The 21,714-nt window shown below is 47.7% G+C and overlaps 1 protein-coding gene across 2 annotated transcripts in view; it reads right to left on the bottom strand.

Annotated features, from left to right (window-relative positions):
- Positions 1-21,714, bottom strand: part of SAMD10 (sterile alpha motif domain containing 10) — a 54,381-nt gene that overhangs the window by 13,604 nt on the left and 19,063 nt on the right. For both annotated transcript variants that reach the window (XR_008331254.1, XM_053394563.1), the window contains exon 2: positions 8,951-9,135. Coding sequence is in view for 1 of the 2 variants with exons in the window: in XM_053394563.1 (XP_053250538.1) it covers positions 8,951-9,135 (185 nt within the window). In the remaining variant the exon portion in view is untranslated. The remainder of the gene's footprint in view (positions 1-8,950; positions 9,136-21,714) is intronic.

Below are 21,714 nucleotides of genomic sequence, written 5' to 3'. Positions count from 1 at the left end.
TGAAGCTGAGGCTCCAATACTTTGGCCACCTCATGAGAAGAGAAGAGAAGACTCCCTGGAAAAGACCCTGATGTTGGGAAAGATGGAGGGCACAAGGAGAAGGGGACGGCAGAGGACGAGATGGCTGGACAGTGTTCTCAAAGCTACAAACATGAATTTGACCAAACTGCGGGAGGCAGTGGAAGACAGGAGTGCCTGGCGTGCTCTGTTCCAGGGGGTCACAAAGAGTCGGGCACGACTAAACGACTAAACAACAACAACAACAAAATTAATGAATAGTAACAACTGTGACTCCAATGAGCTTGGAGCAGTTTGAGCATCAATGGCTGCCTCCACTGCCCAAGGCAGTAGATCCTTGCTGGGAATTGCAAATGGATCAAGTGCTCTTGTGCTCAGGTCTTGCTTGCAAGCTTCCCACACACACCTGGTTGGCCACTGCGAGAATGGGATGCTGGGCTGGACAGGCCATTGGTCTGATCCAGCAAGCTCTTCTTGCATTCATATGAGCAGCTTGGAGAAAGAGCTAATACAGTTGTACCTCAGGTTAAGAACCTAATTCATTCTGGAGGTCCGTTCTTAACCTGTAATCGTTCTTAACCTGAGGTACCACTTTAGCTAATGGGGCCTTCTGCTGCCGCTGCGCCACTGCCGTGCGATTTCTGTTCTCATCCTGAGGTAAAGTTCTTAACCAGAGGTACTATTTCTGGGTTAGTGGAGTCTGTAACCAGAAGCGTCTGTAACCTGAAGCGTCTGTAACCCGAAGTACCACTGTATTGGATGGTTTCTGCTGGGGATGTTAGCCTTCAAAGCTTCACATTTTCAAAAACATTGGAAATACAGTGGTACCTCTGTTTACAAACTTTAATCTGTTCCGGAAATCTGTTCTTAAACCAAAACCGTTCTAAAACTGAGGTGTGCTTTCCCTAATGAGGCCTTCTACCACCGGCGCCCTTCCACCATTCAGATTCCGTTCTTAGACCGAAGTAAAGTTCACAAACTAGGACACTACTTCCGGTTTTGCGGAGTTCGTAAACTGAATAATTCGTAAACAGGACTGTTCTTAAACCGAGGTACCACTGTATTGTATCCCCCCCCCCCTTTAGCCTTGTTTTCAGATTATAAGGAACCCACAGTGAGCCTCTAGGAACAGGCGAGATACAAATCTAACTCAACCGTCCATCCTGAATTCATTCCAAGAGCACATGTGGGGCTTTCAAACCGCAGAATTTAGGGAATGCCCCCACATAGTCCCATGTACTCCCCCCCCCACCCCGTTTGGATAATTGCGGAACAGCATCCCAGCGATCGCGGAGGCCGCCGTGCTGGTTTTAATCTTCTTGGCAGACAAAAGCCACAGCTTGTTAATAAGAGGCAACGTTTAGGATGCGTTAAGCATCACGTTCCGGATGATTTGGAAATCTGGAAAATGAAGAGCTATTAAGAGCTGGCTTCAGCGTGGCATTGACAGCTGAACAGCAGCCAACTCTGGCCGTTGGAGTCCCAAGCCTAAACCCCTTTTCCTTTTTCAGCACAAGCTGCTCAGGGACATCGGGCTCAAGGGAAGGACTTTGTGAATAACTGCACAGCACAGCAGCGTTGGATCAGGACCTGCCTTTAATCCCAACCTGCAACATGACACCGACTTGCTTTCCGTTCTCTCTCATTTTTCTCTTTCCCCATTTTTTTTACCATGCTCCATAATAATACAGTGGTACCTCAGGTTACATACGCTTCGGGTTACATACGCTTCGGGTTACAGACTCCGCTAACCCAGAAATAGTGCTTCCGGTTAAGAACTTTGCTTCAGGATGAGAACAGAAATCGTGCTCCGGCGGCGCGGCGGCAGTGGGAGGCCCCATTAGCTAAAGTGGTGCTTCAGGTTAAGAACAGTTTCAGGTTAAGGACGGACCTCCGGAATGAATTAAGTACTTAACCTGAGATACCACTGTAATAATAATAATAATAATAATAATAATAATAATAATAATAATAATAGTACAGTGGTACCTCAGGTTACATGCGCTTCAGGTTACATACGCTTCAGGTTACAGACTCTGCTAACCCAGAAATAGTGCTTCAGGTTAAGAACTTTGCTTCAGGATGAGAACAGAAATCGTACTCTGGCGGCACGGCGGCAGCTGGAGGCCCCATTAGCTAAAGTGGTGCTTCAGGTTAACAACAGTTTCAGGTTAAGAACAGAACTTAACCCGAGGTACCATTGTAATTTATTATTTATACCCTGCCCATCTGGCTAGGTTTCCCCAGCCACTCTGTGCGGCTTCCAACAAAACACTAAAATACAATAACCTATTAAACATTAAAAGCTTCCCTAAAGAGGGCTGCCTTCAGATGTCTTCTAAAAGTCCGGTAGTTGTTTTTCTCTTTTACATCCGGTGGGAGGGCGTTCCACAGGGCGGGCGCCACTACCGAGAAGGCCCTCTGCCTGGTTCCCTGTAGCTTGGCTTCTCGCAGCGAGGGAACCGCCAGAAGGCCCTTGGCACTGGACCTCAGATTTATTTACTTTCTAAAATGCATTATTCCAAATTGGATTTCATATGGAGTTACTTGGATCTCCTATTTAATTTTTAGTAGTTTTCTGAGGGCCTCCCTTGGAGGCTATTTCAGAGGGAAGGTTGCAGTATCAATTTAAATAGGGTTGCCATATCCCCAAAAGTGGGTCAAAGTTGTTGAGATGTAATAAATAATAGTAGTAGTACAAGTAGTAGTAGTAATAATAATAATAATAATAATAATAATAATAATAATAATAATAATTTATTAATTATACCCTGCCCATCTGGCTGGGTTTCCCCAGCCACTCTGGGCAGCTTTCAACAAAATATTAAAATACAATAGTCCTTCAGATATTAAAAGCTAAACAGGGCTGCCTGTTTAGATGTCTTCTAAACGTCAGATAGTTGTTTATTTCTTTGACACCAGGTGGGAGGGCGCCACTACCGAGAAGGCCCTGTGCCTGGTTCCCTGTAGATTTGCTTCTCGCAGTGAGGGAACTGCCAGAAGGCACTTGGCGCTGGACCTCAGTGTCAGGGGCAGAACGATGTGGGTGGAGACGTTCCTTCAGGTATTAGAAAGAGTATTGAAAATGGGGCTTGGGTCTAGCTGTCCCAATAGAGTCGTGAAAACAAACCACCACCACCACCATCGAAGGTGGCAAAAGAGTAGCAATGGAAGCTTGTGTAAGGAGCAGCAGAGACAGAGGACAAAGGCATTCAGAGAAGGGGTGATAAATGAAAAAACGGATCTCTCAGGGCGACTCTGTGGACCTGTAAACCAGAAGCCAAGCAGAGATTGGAAGTATCAGGGCCCAGGCAGCGCTCAGAAGGTTGATGGCGCTTGACATGCATTGCACCACAGCCAACTCCCCATGTGTGAACATTGGCTAATTAAGCACACCCAATTAAGGAGCCGCCGCAATTAGCACAACAGGCATGTCAAGACCTGCTGCCCTGCTTAATGGCTTGTCCCTCAGAGATGCCAAAAGCCAGGCAAGTGGAGATTGAGGCCAATTCCCTGCCCGATTGACCACGGGGCTGATTGGCCACGGGGTCAACCCAATAATTCCTAAAGATCTGCGCAAGGGCTTCTGTCAGGCCTGGCGCAGTCTTGCGGGTAGCCAGCGGCTTTGCCAGTCGCGTTGTCAAGATTGCAACAAGGCTGGAATACGCATCTGCCCGTTCTTCCTCTGCAAAGGCAATCAGACACCAATCTTGCAAACTCTGAGGTGGAAACTATTTTGGGGAGCTTGGTCAAGGAGGCAGGAAGACGCCGTAGCTTGCCTTCTAGGGCGCTGGTGCTCCTCTGAGACTAATCTGGTCTGCGGCCACATCCACTCCATCCATACATTTGTGTGTGGGTTTGTTTGTTTTTATTAAAGATTTTGTTGGTTTACAAAAGTGTGTGCAATGTCTTTCTCTCATATTTTTTTACAAATCAGCTTCATTTGTTGATACATTAGGAAGAAAAGGGGGATGTTTCTATTTTACTTAATATATGTAGGGTTTGGTGTCAGCATCACTTGTGCAGGTTCTCTGCTGTTCGCTTGTGTTCCTTTGGTGGTGAGAGAGGTTGGGGTTGGCCTAGGGTGTGGCTGTTCATTTGTGGTTGGCTGTGGTGGTCTTTGTTTTCGTGTGTGAGTGGGGTGGGTGGGTGTTTTGGATCAGGTTAGCCATATTGATTTGTATGCTGTCGGTGGATTTTTGTCATTGTCTTGTTGGGCTGTGTATGTGATAAAGGGGAGCCATACCTGGGTGAAGGCGTCTTCTTCTATTTGTCCCTGTGACAGTTTCAGTTTATTGGTTAATTTTTCTAGTAGGGCTGTTTCCCATACTATTCGGTACCATTGGTCCATGCTTACTCCTGACAGGTCTCTCCAGTGTCTGGCTATGATGCCTCTGGCTGCTGAAAGTAGGGGGGTTATGAGTTCTTTGTGGTGCAAGTGGGCATTATTGTCTTGGAAGATGTTTAGTAGGGCCAATTCTGGGGTGGTTTCTAACACTTGCTTGGTTATTTTACGTATTTCTCGTATGGTTGTTGTCCAGAATAGTTGGATTTTGGGGCACTCCCACCACACGTGGAGGTATGTGCCTGTGGAGGTGCACCCTCTCCAGCATTTTGGAGATACCGACAGGTGGTACCTAACGCCCAGAAAACTAGTGCTAATGCGTCCAGGAACCTCCATCCATACATTTAAAGCGCACTGCTTCTCCTGGGAACTTGTTGAGGGAAGTGTAGCTCTGTCAGCAGTAAGCTACAGTTCCCATGATCCTGGAGGGGGGAGCCTTGTGCTTTAAATGTGCAGTGTGGATGTGGCCTACCGGAGGGCTTGCTTCTCCACCCGTGCATTCTTAACTCAAGCAATACATCCATCAGTGAGCAGATTATCACCATAACACAGGCTATGGGCTCAGCGCAGCCTCAGGAGAGAACCCAGGCTTCTCCTTCTGCATCCTTATGGGGCTTAGTTAGAGAACAGCGGTTCAGCATACATTTAGGGCTGTTTATCATTACTACTTTTTCAGCTTATTAGCTGCTTGTCGTCTGAAGGTCTCCAAGTGGCTTAACAGCAATACCGTATTTTTCGCCCTATAAAAGGTAAAGGTACCCCTGCCCGTACGGGCCAGTCTTGACAGACTCTAGGGTTGTGCGCCCATCTCACTCAAGAGGCCGGGGGTCAGCGCTGTCCGGAGACACTTCCGGGTCACGTGGCCAGCGTGACATCGCTGCTCTGGCGAGCCGGAGCCGCACACGGAAACACCGTTTACCTTCCCGCTAGTAAGCAGTCCCTATTTATCTACTTGCACGCGGGGGGTGCTTTCGAACTGCTAGGTTGGCAGGCGCTGGGACCGAACAACGGGAGCGCACCCCACCGCGGGGATTTGAACCGCCGACCTTTCGATCGGCAAGCCCTAGGCGCTGAGGCTTTTACCCACAGCGCCACCCGCGTCCCATAGGACGCACCTTTTCCCCTCCAAAATAATAATAATAATAAATATTTATTTATATCCCGCCCTCCCCAGCTGAAGCCGGGCTCAGGGCGGCTAACAACAATAAAACAGTACAAAAGTACAACACAAACAACACTCTAAAATCATTCATTATAAAATTAATTAAATTCAAGCCACTGGCCACCATTGGGCCAGAGCTCTGCGAAGATTGCCGAGGGAGGGAGTCAGGTTGTGCCCTGGCCAAAGGCCTGGCGGAACAGCTCTGTCTTGCAGGCCCTGCGGAAAGATGTCAAGTCCCACAGGGCCCTAGACTGAAGGGGAAATGTGTGTGCATCCTATGGGGCGAATACAGGCTTCAGGAAGCTCTGCGCAACCCTAGGGAGCCCGGCGTGAAGCCGCGCCGGGCTCCCGAGGGTTGCGCGGAGCTGCCTACACTCCGGGGCTCGGCGCAGCTCCGCGCAACCCTCTGGAGCCCGGCGCGGCTCTGCCTGCATTCCAAAGCCTGGGGCGTGCTGAAGAGCGCGCCCGGGCTTCGCGCAGCTCTCCGCAAGCCTGGGGAGACCGGCGCGGCTCCTTAGGCTTGGAGATAGCAGGCTGTTCTGGGGGCTGGGGTTGGGGGAAGCTCGGGCTGGGGGGGAAATAATTTTTTTCCTCTTTATTCCCCCCCCCCAAAAAACTAGGTGCATCCTATGGGGCAGTGCGTCCTATGGGGCAAAAAATACGGTATATCTATATCTATAGACATATATATCATACCGTATGGGAAGGGAGAAGAAAAAGGTCTGGGGACGTTCCATGCATCAATATAGCGTTTAACATTCTGCATGGATTGGGATATCATTGATGCTAACCCTTAGGATCTTAATATTCTCAACAGGTAGAGATATTTATATTTCCCTAGAAATCAGAATGTGGTACCTCGGGTTACAGACGCTTCAGATTACAAACGCTTCAGGTTACAGACTCCGCTAACCCAGAAATAGTACCTCGGGTTAAGAACTTTGCTTCAGGATGAGAACAGAAATTGTGCTCCGGCGGCGCAGCAGAAGCAGGAGGCCCCATTAGCTAAAGTGGTGCTTCAGGTTAAGAACAGTTTCAGGTTAAGAACAGACCTCCGGAACGAATTAAGTACATAACCAGAGGTACCACTGTACAAGTTTAACAAGTGTCAGGTTAGCTCAGCAACAATCATGTAAGTGCTTCTATTATTGACACTACCCCTTAGGACAGGTATGTCAAATGTCTGTCTCGGGGCCTTATCGAGCCCGCCGGTCGGTTGAATTCAGTTTATTTCCTGGGGTAAAATCCTAAAAAACCCTTAACAACTTCAACTGTAAAAAAAACCTAAGGTTTAATCCTAAGGTTAACAACTTTGGTTGGCCCTTCGCTTCATCAAATCTGGCCCTCTTTGAAAAAAGTTTGGACACCACTGCACTTAGGATCTTAATATTCTCAACAGGTATGGAGTGGGTGTGTTATTGGGTTGTTGTTTCTTCGGGTATAGGGCGGTATATAAATTCAATTAATAATAATAATAATAATAATAATAATAATAATAATAATAATAACGATAACCCTTTCCCCTCTAACAACACTCTCCTTTTAAAAGGCTGCTCTGAACTTCCTTGCTGCCCATGACCCTTTGTGACATCACATGGACACTGGCACACAAACACTCTGCACATGCTCCAAAGGCAAGCACCAGCATGGAATAGCAATTTGAGTGTTCAATACGTACATCCCCCATGACCCTTTCCGTTACCCTCTTCTGCCCCCCTTGCCAGTTTCTGCTCATTTTAGTTTGTTTGTTTGAGTCAGGGAATATTTGGGGAGGGAAAGAACCCGCTTGGCTTGGTCCCACCTTCAGAGTCTCTAAGCGAATCTGATCTTTTTCTGTTTTCAAGCATGAAAAGCAGGCTTTCGAATGTGTAGCACAGAGCACCACATGCGTGCCTTTAATTCCCGGAGAGAAAAGAGGAAATTGGTCCAGGAACTCTGCGCCCAAGAGTGACGGCATCCTTGCTGGAAAAAAAGACGCTGAGCCCACAGCAACTTTTATCCAAATAACCCTCCTTACTTCTGAGTAATAGGTACCCAGGGCAACTAGCAATTTCCCCCAGACCAAAGCAAACCGCGCATTAATCTTGACGCTAAGTCTCTTCCTTGCAAATTGGCAAACGGTCTGGATTTTGCCGCTCTCATCTCCCTCCCTTTCTCCACAACCCAAATTGGCATACATTGCCTCAAACGTGACCCATAAATGGAACAGATGCAGAGACTGGCACCTGGAGGCAATTTTTCAGCTGGTTTAAAAGGAAGCTTTTTTCTTTTTCTTTTCCCCCTGTATTTTCCTTCCAGGCCGAAGGCAGCCAGTTCTGCATTTCAAGCCTCTCGTGTCCCCCCCCCCGAACTCCCCTGCTTCAGCGCCCCTCCCGCAAAAGACGGAACTGAGATTCAAAGAAGGATGTTAGGGAGGGAAAGCTCTGTTTCCGAGAAGGAGAGGAACAAAGGAGCTGGTTTTTGGCAGGTATTTCTGGGGCTTAATTCTGACTGAAAGGCCACCTCCGTAATCCCAAAAGCAGGAGGCTGGTCTTGGCTTCCTTTGGGCTGCTGCAGATGTGCCAAAACGGCTTCAAAGAATCTGTGCCACACCCTTAAAGCATATAGAATCATAGAATCATAGAGTTGGAAGAGACCACAAGGGCCATCGAGTCCAACCCCCTGCCAAGCAGGAAACACCATCAGAGCACTCCTGACATATGGTTGTCAAGCCTCTGCTTAAAGACCTCCAAAGAAGGAGACTCCACCACACTCCTTGGCAGCAAATTCCACAACCGTATGGGTTTCCTCAAAGAACTGTAGTTTCTTAAGGGCCCTGGAAATGGTAGCTGTGCGGGAGGAAGTAAACTACAGTTCCCAAAATTCTTGGAAGGAGGGATGGTGCGTGTTACAGACCACCCCAATCTCTGAGCAGTGAGAGATTCCAGAGGTTCTCTTATTTAGGGTTCAGTTTCTTTGGAATGAAGGTCAGCAGAGAGCGCAATGTCTTTAGCATAGATGGTTTTAGTTACACATATGTTGTTGTTTAGTCATTTAGTTGTATCCGACTCTGTCGTCCCCTTCTCCTTGTGCCCTCCATCTTTCCCAACATCAGGGTCTTTTCCAGGGAGTCTTTCCGGGGCAACGGTTGTGAATTCTGCCATTGGCTAGCTTGTACACATGCGCCCACACTCCTCTGTATCCTGCAGCCAAGAAGGTAGGGAGTTGCAATCTGGTTTCCAGAGCATTGCCTACCCAGACAGAAACACACACAGTGATGTGTGCTGCAGAGAGGCCTGGGGGCCACATGTGGCCCCTGGACCCTTGTCAGCGCAGGCACACGGCCGGTTTCGCTGCATGTGGGAGAACAAGCACCAGCGGGTCTTTGGTTCCTGCCAAGGGATGGATCCCAGAGACATTTGCAGATTTCCTGCCCGCCATCATACCTGGGAGCCTTCCGTTCCTGGCTGCTGGAGGAGTTTGACGGTCCTCCCTCCCGCCGACCGCTGGCTTCGCCCATCGTGCCAGGTCAGGCTGCTGCCGGAGTTCCTCTGCAGGCGGTAATTGAGGTTCTCGGCCGACACGGTGTGTTCTAGAAGGTTCTGGCAGAAGCTGAAGTGAGTGGCGGCGGCTGTCGGGGAGAGAAGGGCAAGAACATAAAAACAACTGAGGCAATGAGGTAGTAATCCTCTCCCAATGCAACATTCCTCCTCTACACAAACACACCCGTCTCCTCAAGATCAAATCATATTCAGAGTGTCGGACTAGGGCCAGGGTTCGAATGCTGCACTCGGCAGTGAACCTCACTGGGCAACCATGGGCCAGTCACTGCCTCTCAGCCTAACCTACCTCACAGGGTTGTTGCGGGGATTAAATGGGGAGCGGCAAACCTTGAGACCCTTGGAGAAAATAGTGGGATATAAACGCAACCATAAGCAAACAAGCACACCAATAAATGCAATTTTTTAAATTCCCACCCTTGTTTGTTAAGAGCTTTGGGGGGCTACGCTGTTCCCTTGCCCTTCATCTTCACAACAAACCTGCGAGGTAGGCTCAGGCAGAGCGACAGGTGCGAGCTACCATAGTGCTTTTTGTTGAATGGTCTCTTTAAATCTGAAGGTTCATTCTTGTTCCACAAGACGTGTATTTCTTTAAAGGCCAGAGCAAATAACGTGATGTTAAGTTGTGGCAATTAAGCTGTTGGGTATGGTATATAAAGAGCAGCATGTAGTTCTCTCTGTACCCTGGTGGGTGGGTCACACTTATTGATATAATGTAATTTAGTGTAAAAGGAGTTTTTGTTTTTGTTATTAAAACCTAGCAAAAGTTATTTTGCGTTTCTTGAATGTGTGGTCTCCCCAGCACGCTTTCTGCAGCGCAACTAATCTGCAAATAGCCAACACTTTTAACTGTCACGGCTTCCTTCCCCCCCGGAGCTATAGTTTGCTAAGGGTTCTGACAGTAGTTAGGAGAGAGTAAATTGTGGGTGAACATATCAGACGACACAGCGATTCTTCAAACAGCTCTTGTTTATTCACAGGCCAGGGCAGAACTGAACTGAAGGGTTCAGCCAGCCTGCTTATATAAAGCTCCACTACAAAGCAACAGTAACAACTTTCTGTAACTATCCAATCATGGAACATCGCTTTCAATTCCTTATTTGCATATGTGGACCTGAGTGAAAACTATCTACAGTATCCCCCTGCTGGCCAAGGGAGAGAACTTCAGTACATAACAACAACTCCCAGAGTGGTTCAACCATCGATCCCGTTTCCCAGGGAACCTTATGAGAATGGTTTCCTCAGACCAGACCCCGCGTGCTTGGTCACTGACAGAGCCCTGCTCCAGGCGCCGCCTCCTCTCAGAGGCTTAGAGAGAGGCGATGAAAAACACCACCTTTTTGGTTAAGGCATCCAGATTTTAGAATTCTCTGCCTCGGGAAATTCTCTGCCTCATTGGAAAATTGCAGAAAACAGATCAGAAGAATCTTGCATCTCCTTGTATGCAGCTGTTGGTAGAACACGAGACTCTTTATCTCGGGGTTGTGGATTGGGCAAAAGATTCCTGCATTACAGGGGGTTGGAATAGATGACCCCCTGGGTTCCCTTCTATGACCTACGATCAGCTATGTGTGTGTCTATTCCTCCTGGCTTTGGGGAGGTGGCTTTTTCTGGCTGCTCTTTGGCCTTGCTATTATTGCTGGCAGCTTCTTTCGCTTTAAGACGGTTTCGTTGTCAAATGTCCTTACCGCAAGCCGCCCCGGGGTTCCCACTGAGCTGGAAGGCATATTAAGTACCGTATTTTTCGCTCTACAAGACGCACCAGACCATAAGACGCACCTAGTTTTTGGAGGAGGAAAACAAGAAAAAAAATATTCTGAATCTGAATCTGAAAAAAATATTCTGCAGTGAAAGCAGCGATCCCTCTTGCTGTTCTGGCTTCTGGGATAGCTGCGCAGCCTGCATTCGCTCCATAACACACAGACACATTTCCCCTTACTTTTTAGGAGGGAAAAAGTGAGTCTTCTACAGCAAAAAATACGGTATTTCGCTAACCCAAGTCAAACGACACGGATTCAGGCTGCAGCCCAAGCCTGTGCCTATTTACTCAAACGTGCAATCCGCTGAACTCGGACACATCTGCTCCCAGGCGTACATCGCGTTGTTTCACTATATACAAGGAAGACAAAGGAGCTTGTGGTGGACTTCAGGAGACAGAAGAGCAATGTCCAGCCACTTTTGATTGATGGGGTCTGTGTGGAGAGGGTAACAACGTTCAGATTTTTGGTCATTGAATTACAAGAGGATCCGTCCTGGAGTGTCAACACAAGGGGGCTTGTGAAGAAGGCGCAGCAGAGACTGTACTTTTTGAGAATTCTAAGGAAAAACCATCTTCCACAGAAACTGCTGCTTGCCTTCTATCACGGTGCCATTGAGAGCGTGCTCACTTATGGCTTATGTGTGTGGTACGGAAGCTGTACTACCCAGGACAGGATGGGGTTGTGCAGAGTTGTCAAGGCAGCAGAGAGCATTGTTGGCTGCCCACTCTCCACCTTAGAGCAGATTTATGCCACAAGGTGCCATAGGAAGGCACTGGACATAGTAAAAGATCCATCGCATCCTGGTCACTGTCTCTTCGAGCTTCTGCCGTTGGGACGGAGATACAGGACAATGAAGACAAGAACGAGCCGTCTTAAGAACAGCTTCTTCTCCAGAGCGATCTCGGCCCTGAATGGGAAGCCTGGACTTTGAAAGTCATCTAATCTTCCTTGCTGTACTATACTGTATTGTTTTAATTAGTGTTTTTATGGAGCAGTCAAGTAATTTCGTTGTCCCCAAAGAGGGGGTAATGACAATAAAGATATTATTATTATTATTATTATTATTATTATTATTATTATTATTTAGTCTTTGTGGTCGGGCTGGAGCAGAGAGGGCTGAATCAAATGCTGCGGTTAGCCGAGCCACAGCGCTCTCTGATCTCCGCTTGGCTGGACTGCCAATTCCCCTCCAGCAATCTAAATGCAATGCAATTAAACGTTATGTCCCAGCAATTAAAAGCTTTATTGAAGGGGAGTGCAAACAGGCAGCTGGATGGGGCTGTTTGTGAAAAAAGGCCAACTCAAGGGGATGAACTGTGCTATTATTTGGACGGTGGGGTTGCTGGAACAGAAGCTGCAAGCCTGAAACCAGAGCTGGGTCAGTGGTTTCTGCCTCCCAGGACCCTGTGCTTGGCGTGTAGCAAATAATATTTTGCATCAGTGTTATTAGGGATGAGGGACGCGGGTGGCGCTGTGGGTTAAACCACAGAGCCTAGGACTTGCCGATCAGAAGGTCGGCGGTTTGAATCCCCGCGACGGGGTGAGCTCCCATTGCTCGGTCCCTGCTCCTGCCAACCTAGCAGTTTGAAAGCACGTCAAAGTGCAAGTAGATAAATATGTACCGCTCCGGCAGGAAGGTAAACGGTGTTTCCGTGCGCTGCTCTGGTTTAGCAGGAAAATGCAGTGAAAAAGCGTACCGAAAACGTTTATTTTAGAGGGAGAATGCATGCAAAAATGGTTGGTTGGGGGGGGGAGTCTGTGCAATTGCTCTAATATAGCTTAGCCTAAAGTACTGAAACTAAGACTTTGCATATTCTCCTGGGATGAATGAGATGGGGTGACTTGTTACCGCTGGCTATTCTGGAGGTCAGCAGAGCTAAAAATGGAAAGCGTTATCTCAAAAGGAATCTCACCTCTGGTATGAATAAGATTAGCTGGCTTTGGGGAAGCCAGAATATCTCAGCCTCCACCTCCCAGACCTACAATATAGGGGATAACTAATGATTCTTGCCCACCCCCAGTTATATTTTATTATTATTTTTCAAAAATTTCACCTATACATTCCAATACATAATAATTGTTTTATTTTGTTTTGTTGACTTCCCATCCCACTTTCCACTGTGTTTTTAATTTCCCCTCCTTGCTACACTCTCTCTTATGCCATAACAATAATCAGGGCTTTTCCCCCCAGCTGAAACTCGCCAGAACTCGGTTCTGGCACCTCTCAGGTGGGTACCATTGCAGCACTAACTAGGCCTTGCATGCAGACTACCTGTAAGCAACAATCCATGCCAAACCATCCTTTGCTTGTGACACATCGCCTAGTTGTTAGTGGTGCTGCTGCTGCTGCTGTCGCTACTTCTTGGCATGGAAATCTGCTTTACAGTAACCTCCTAAAGTAAGCCCAAATCATTATTCTCCCATTAAAAGAAAAGACGATTATAATGGCAATGGCTTTTCCTGTAATTTATATACAGTGGTACCTTAACTCTGACTTTAATACATATTTCCCTTAATGGTTTGACTTCCCACCTTTACCTCCTTAACGGTTTTATTCCCAGCCTTTTCCTGCTGAATTATGCAGTGTATTTATATCTCGTATAAATATTTCCTCTGTTTCAATTGCTAAGGCAGCAACACCTTTGAAGGTGCATCAAACGGGGAAAAGAAAAACCTTAAAATAAAAATATTAATAACCGAGAGAGAAACAATGCTTAGTTTTTTCTCAATCTTATTCCCAACACTGTCTTTACCATAGTGGTGTGAAAAGACACCAGGAGCAAAAATCACAGCATCATTTGGGACTTCTATTTCTGCTCTCTGTCAGTCTAGATAGTCACCCAAATGTTGGTTTAAATGTCATCTTATTTTTAAACACACACACATTTCCTTTCCTTCTGACAAAACCCCAAACTGGTGATGCTGATTCACTCCGAGGCAATTAAACCGTGAGGCCGGCGGCGACTGTGCACTCCAGACACTTTCCACAGGGAGGAAGATGCGCTCAATAGCCAGCTTTCGCACCGGAGGCAGACAAATGATTCACCACACGATCACCCTAGATTTATGCCAGGAATTGGCTGTGGCTGGTCCCTCCACTCAGAGGTCTGCTGCGCTGACCTCAATGCAGAAAGCCACGCATCATTTCGCACCAGCCGAAAACACAATAGGGAAACAGAACACCCTGAGGTCTTCCGCTTTCCAAAATATAATTTACTTCCAGTCATAGGACTCTATCTGCCTTACACAGAGTCAGGGTGTGGGTCCATGCGGCCCTGTGAAGGCTACTTCGGAGGACGAGGAATTTTACACATCACTTGGGAAGAAAGGCGAACTAATGCCATTGTACTGGAAGAAGCAAAGATCGCCAGTGTCAAAGCAATGATTCTTCAATATCAACTTCACTGGACTGGTCATGTTGTGCAAATGCCTGATGATCGTCTTCCAAATCAACTACTCTGTTCCAAACGTAAAAATGGAAAGTGTAATGCTGGTGGTCAACAAAAGAGGTTCAAAGACTGTCTCAAGGCAAATTTTTTAAAATGTAGTATAAACACCAACAATTGGGAAACACTTGCCTGCGAGCGCTCCAGTTGGAGAACAGCCTTTACCAAAGGTGCCATGGGTTTTGAAGCGCTCAAACTCAGAACGAAAGGGAGAATTGTGCTTGGCAAACCCTCACCGTGATCAACTCCCGCCCAGAAACCAATGTCCCCACTGTAGAAGGACGTGTGGATCCAGAATTGGCCTCCACAGTCACTTATGGATTCACTGTTAGAACTGTGTTTATGGAAGACAATCTTACTCAGCTATGAGGGATCACCAAAGAAGTAGAAGAAGACTTAGGAGGACATAAGACGTTTCTTACTGGGCTGTATCAAAATCCCACCTATTTCAGCATATACACTCCTGGGTCAGAACTGGGGGCAGCTGAACAGGAGAGACACCTTGGGTTCATTGCGAATCGCTCCAAGAAGATGTTGATCTAGTGTGCGGACAATATAGTTGCTACATGGGATATCTCTATATATTCCCCAAGGGTATTTTCAAAAGATTATGGAAATCTGCTTGGGATAGGTCTCCACCTTCAATTAAACCTGGGATGTTTTGCAGATGTTCTACTACAGAGTTAAGGCCCTTCCCTTGAGAGATCACTCCCCAAACCAAGGTCAGTGGTGGGTCCTCTGCAGAGCTGTGGACCTTGGCATGTGCCTGGTCATCTTGACCCTTGACGCTGGTCCAAGACTGCAGCACTTTTGGGAAGTGGTGCATTTACAAACAGACATCAAAACACGTAAGTGGTGCATTTACCATGTGGACATATTGTAGGTCTTTGATGCTCTGAAAGAGAGAGTATGGCAGAGTCTCTCAAATACCATCCACAGAGAATCACCCTTAGATCAGACTCTTCCACCTGCGTTAACAATCAGAAAATCAAAACCCGCCATGATCAAGGAAGGGTGTGTGTGTCAATGAGGAAACTCCCTTGCACGAGACTCGCGCGCCTGTCTCCCTGGATAAAAAAGCATCCGGCTTTGTCTAAGCTGCCGTTGATCCTGGCAAGCGAAGACGAGCAGCGAGCACTACAATAAACAGGCAGATCAGAAGATCAGAGAGCTGAGGAACGGAGGCTCCTGTGTAAGTCTGCCTCGTGTGTTCCAGGAATGAAAGTGTTCCGGAAAGCCATTGATCTATTGTGTGCTAATTCCATCGCCTCTCTAGCTGCTAGAGACCCTTGACTGGAGCCGTTGTGTGAAATGCACCCCTGAAAGAGGATAGCTTCAAAGCCGGGGGGGGGGGGATAAATTTGACCTACCTGAGCAATTGCCCTTTCACAGAAATAAACCTGGCCAAGGGGCATAAGCAAGTAGAAAGGGGTTGAGGGAAGAGGAATGGAAACTGGAAACAACAAAAAGGGAAAAGATTAATCAAGCCCTTTGCAAAAGCAGGATTACTGCAACCTTGCAACGGTTGCAAATGTCCTTGATTCGAAAGGTTGTAGCTGGATTTCAAATGCTCACGGCGGAGAGGAATTTGGGGGTCTTCCCTCCCCTGTGCTCTGGCAGAAGGGGTGTGGCAGCCTACGATTTGTGATTTCTCATGCTCTAACTTTGGGCAGTTAATGAAAGCGGAGAAAGGACGGCAGGGCACAGAGATGATGGGGAACGGACATGCATGTGCACACAGACAATGCGGCAAGGAAGATCTATGTGCAGGCATCAGCCTTCCATGCTTGCAGCTGAGACAAATCTGGATGGGCGTTTGCACCTAGCAATGCTCCTCTGGCCCAGAGATGGGTTGCTGCGCTCATTAGGCCTGACACTCCTGCGCAGATCGTGCTTCTGCTAATAAAAAGTTAGCTCCAATTCTGAACTGGGTGGCTACTGACCAGCAAGCTCCTGGGAGAGGAGTGCATCTTAGCATCCCTTGAAATCAGAAGTGGTGCTGAGCGGTACCTTTCAGATCGCGCACTGCATAAACAGAATCTCAAAGGCAGCCCCCCAGATAGCACTTAGGGAACGGCCACAGGTCAGCAACAGGTAGCATCCCTTGTATGAGAAGATCCCAGGTCTGAAGCCTTGGGGACGCACTGCCCGTCAGTGCAGGCAACACTGAGATAGGTGGGCCAACGAGGCAGCTTCTTATATCTTACGAAACTGTAAGAATGCTGCCCTGCGTGGCTCAGATTATTCACTGTTTATGGCTCCACTGCATGATTTCAGAACGGTGTCTCACCTGAGAGGTGTGATTGGGACACAGTTCTCAAAGTGCATGAAAACCGGTACACTTGTGCCGTGCACACACCATACATTTAAAGCACAACGCTTCCCCAGGATAATTCTGGGTATTGTGGTTCATTATAGGTGCTGGGACGAAGATCATGGTGACTGGTCGCATCACCTCCTGGCAATAGAAGGGGAAGAAATGGAGGCAGTGAGAGATTTTACGTTCTTGGGCTCCATGATCACTGCAGATGGTGACAGCAGCCACGAAATTAAGAGATGCCTGCTTCTTGGGAGAAAAGCAATGACAAACCTAGACAGCATCTTAAAAAGTGGAGACGTCACCTTGCCAACAAAGGTCCGTATAGTTAAAGCTATGGTTTTCCCAGTAGTGATGTATGGAAGTGAGAGCTGGACCATAAAGAAGGCTGATCGCCGAAGAATTGATGCTTTTGAATTATGGTGCTGGAGGAGACTCTTGAGAGTCCCATGGACTGCAAGAAGATCAAACGTATCCATTCTGAAGGAGATCAGCCCTGAGTGCTCACTGGAAGGACAGATCCTGAAGCTGAGGCTCCAATACTTTGGCCACCTCATGAGAAGAGAAGACTCCCTGGAAAAGACCCTGATGCTGGGAAAGATGGAGGGCACAAGGAGAAGTGGACGACAGAGGACGAGATGGGTGGACAGTGTTCTCGAAGCTACCAACATGAGTTTGACCAAACTGCAGGAGGCAGTGGAAGACAGGAGTGCCTGGCGTGCTCTGGTCCATGGGGTCACGAAGAGTCGGACACGACTAAACAACAACAACACAGGTGCTGGGAACTGTAGTTCCAGGAGGGATGAATGAGGATTCGCAGGATTCTTTGCACGTGTGCTTTAAAGAGATAGTGTGTTGGAATGGATATACCTTGTACAGGTACTTTAAAAAATGGGCACCTTACTGATTAAATTGGTATCATTGCATGAGTAGTCACCAAGCGCTGGGGAACTCTCATTTTCGAAGCTAACTGCTGATTTTGGACTAGTTAAAAATACGGTAAAGCGAGAGGCTGGCTGAGCAACAGCAGGAGCAGATGGAAGGAAACAGGGCCATAAATAAAGAGGGATTTCGGGAACGGCAAACAGATTCGCACTTTGATGGAGGAGTCCAGGCCTGGAGAGCCTTTGGTCAACTCGCGAGGTCAGACTTTCCCATTATATGACACAACAGGGTGCAGAGCATCAAGCTCAGGAGAGTGCAGGGAACATGTTTCGTTCCAGGGCAAAAGGGTTCCAGTTTGGAGCAGTGGCAGAACAAATGGGAGCGAACAGTCGATCCATCAGGGATCCTGATTTCATTGCACCAAATGCTGGGTGGGCTTGTAAGGTGGCCGTCTGCAGTTCACGTTTACAAAAAGAAAGCGGTTCAATGTGAAAAAAGAGATTTAAATAAAAATGCATGTTATTCTAACGGTACCACTCTAAGAGATGCTCTTCACGGCCACATTTTCCAGCAGGCATTAACTTTGTGATAGGAATTTTGGGGTCTTAGATATATGTTAAATGTTCATAAGTGCACCAACCAAGCACGTACATAGATCAGCTCAGGTAGACCGATCTGAAACTATTTTGATCCCCAAACTGATCAAATGCTTTCCCTGCAAGGAGGGAGGGGGGTCAGGGAGCCTTCCCATTGTCTCAGGAATTGAGTAATCAGCATTTTAATGGGTGACAGACCATCAGGAAAGACAATCAGGAAAGGGAATAAGATAACCTGGCAAACAGGGAAAACAACATTCAAATTTCTGTTTTAGACCACCTTTTCTGTGATGTAGGTATCTGGGGGGTGGTCTTAGGTTAGACCCCTTCTGTGATGCATGCATGATGTATGGAGGGGTGGCCTGGAGCTCCAGGGCAGGGAATTTAAAATGTCTATATAAGGCCTTGCGCGCCATTGTTCTGGGTTCCTCCTCCCTCCTGCGTGCGGTGAGTGAGGACCCTGTTGCAACAGATCAGGCTTATTAGCTGCTTTGCTTCTCAGTATTCTCTGGTTGGCCTCTGTTATTTTCTCCTACCAATAGAGAACCTACGTAAGGACTCTATATGGGCTCTTGGATACCCCAAAAGGGAAAAGGGCAGATTTTTTGTTTACAACAGCTTTCCTGGTTGTCTTTAAAAGAAGCCCTACCTAGAGCGAATGACAAACCTGAGCTGGGTATGAGCAGAGCATGGATTATTCTTGCCTTGCAAGGATTGGACTTGTTGACCCTTGGGGTGCCTTCAAAGTCTACAGGCCAGATCTCTCCATGCAGGGCTGCTATGAAGCTGGTGAAGGGCCTTTCTGGCTACAATCCCCTGGACTTCCCCAGTTATTGCAGAGTCAAGTTGCAGTCCCAATCAGCACACTTGGTCTCTTAACGGAGGAGAGGGCAATCCTATCTAAGGCCAGTTGGAGACCACCTTGTGGAACATGCAATCTCCCAACCACAACAACCTCCTTGGAACTAACCTCATCTCATTTGCCCTGATCCATCCCCAAATGTGCCTTTGGTACAACTTTGCCAATGGATTTGGTTTCCCCTTAAGATATCATCTCTAAACTTGGAATGAGGGTTATGGGGGGACAGTCTTTGTTGATGTTTCAATGCTGGGTGAAATTTTGATTCAAGATGGCACGCTGAAATGTGATTTTGGTGCGACTTTGCCCATTATTATTTTTTTGGCATACGTTTGGCCATCTCTTGAGATATAGTCACTAAATTTGGCACGAGGGTTCCCGAGCTGGGGGCAGCAGTCTTCACTGATGTCTGGATGCTGGGTGACATTTTGAATCAAGATGGTGGACCAAATGTGACTTTGGATGGACTCGGCCCATTTTTTGGCATGGTCCAAGCTCACAAATTACACTACCCATTTAAAAATAATATTATTTTGTTTCTGCAAAATACTTTCATATTGCTGGGTGCTCTGCTAGCAGGTTCTAGTTGCAGCCTGCAGAATCTGGAATCTGCTGGCTGTTTAGGCTATGGTTCTGTTAGCACAACACACTTTTAATGGTTGGGCCACTCAGACACTTGAGATGCTGGCAGGTCAGAAATCTTAAGGGAAACAGGGATAAAGGAAAGATGGCGAAATGTGAGAGAATTCATAGTGCCTTCTTTGAGGGATCTGCTCGCTTTCATTTCTTTCCCCCTTCTTCACAACGCCTCAAACAATTCCCTCCGACTGCTGCTTCCGTCTTTTTGCACAAACCGCAGTCTGTCCCCTGCTTCTTTCCCTTGCCCCCAGTTCCTGGAAGCTACCTATCTGGGCCTTGTAATTAAAAGAGGAGGATTAAGAGCTTGGCATCCTTTGCGTGCACACACAACACTCTCCCGCTGGCTAGGGGAGCTCCCCCCTTCCTCCTGCCTCATTGTCCGCCCCATCCGATAATCCCTTTCTCCCCCAGCCCCTCGCTGGTTTCATTCACTCTCAAGGCGGGCCATGCAAAACGAGGCAGAATGCAAAGGGCTGGAAAACAGCTTAATCCACAAACGCCACCAGACTTCTAAATCTGCTGCCCACTTCCGCAGCTCAGCCCCTCTTAATCCCATGTCAAGTGGGGATTTCCAGGGTCTTTCATACACCCAGATGAGCAAGCCTGAATGACCCTTGCAGACACATTCATTACTGCCTGCGTGACACGGCTCTCTGAGGTTGCATTCAGATGTGGGGCTGGTTGCCTTAGCTTTCCTGGTTATAATACTACCACCTCTGCCCTGGTTTCTGATGTTCCTTTTACGCTGCACTGCCTGTTGTGTTGCGGAACTGTGGCTCTCTGGCAGATATAACTCCACACTGCGTAAAATTTCATTCGTACCAGTAGGCACAGAGTGACACAGCGGTAAGGTAAAGGGACCCCTGACCGTTAGGTCCAGTCGTGGTCGACTCTGGGGTTGCGGCGCTCATCTCGCTTTACTGGCCGAGGGAGCCAGCGTACAGCTTCCGGGTCACGTGGCCAGCAGGACTGAGCCGCTTCTGGCGAACCAGAGCAACGCATGGAAACGCCGTTTACCTTCCTACCAGAGCCGTACCTATTTATTTACTTGCACTTTGACGTGTTTTTGAACTGCTAGGTTGGCAGGAGCAGGGAACTCACCCCGTCACGGGGATTCAAACCGCCAACCTTCTGATCGGCAAGTCCTAGGCTCTGTGGTTTAGACCACAGTGCCACCTGCGTCCCTCCTCCATCAATAGTACCCCAAAATTCATCGCATGGCATGATCCGTGAAAGAGAAGCAGTGTGGTTATAGTGGTCAGCAAACTTTTTCAGCAGGGGGCCAGTCCACTGTCCCTCAGACCTTGTGGGGGGCTGGACTATATTTTTTTTGGGGGGGATGAACGAATTCCTATGCCCCACAAATAACCCAGAGATGCCTTTTAAATAAAAGGACACATTCTACTCATGTAAAAACACACTGATTCCCAGACTGTCTGCAGGCCAGATTTAGAAGGTGATTGGGCCGGATCCGGCCCCTGGGCCTTAGTTTGCCTACCCATGAGTTAGACTCCAGTGGTTCTCAACCTGTGGGTCCCCAGATGTTGTTGGACTACAACTCCCATCATCCCTGAGCTCTGGCCTTGCTAGCTAGGGGTGATGGGAGTTGTAGTTCAACAACATCTGGGGACCCACAGGCTGAGAAAGGCTGGGTTAGAGCATCAGACTGGGACCTGGAAGACCAGGGTTCAAATCCTGCCTCAGCCATGAAGCTCACTGGGTGACCTTGGGCTGGTCACAGACTAATCTACCTCACAGATCTGTTGTGAGGATAAACGGGGAGGAAAGGTGTGATGTAAATGTGATAACTGAATAATAAATGGAAACAGCGAGGAAACTGCAGCACAAAACTCCAGGTTTGTGAGGTTGCGAATGGATTTTTTCTGGAAGCAACGATCGCAGAGGTGAGCATGAAACCATAAGCTTGGTTTCCAGAAGAGGCCTTCATGTCATGTGAAAGATTGTATAAAGTTTGGAAATTATATCAGCAAACCTGAAAGAATAAAGTGCTGTCTGAACACAGCCGGAGACTTCTTCACAGTAGCAGAAATGTGGGAAGAAATACACCTGAGCAAATTTGCTTCCAGATTCATTTGATTATTTTGCAACGTACCTAATCTGAAAGGCTGCAAACGACTTAAGAGAGAA

Source organism: Podarcis raffonei, chromosome 6 (assembly GCF_027172205.1).
Source record: "Podarcis raffonei isolate rPodRaf1 chromosome 6, rPodRaf1.pri, whole genome shotgun sequence".
NCBI classification, from domain to species: domain Eukaryota; kingdom Metazoa; phylum Chordata; class Lepidosauria; order Squamata; family Lacertidae; genus Podarcis; species Podarcis raffonei.
This window is presented reverse-complemented; position numbering and strand designations above follow the sequence as displayed.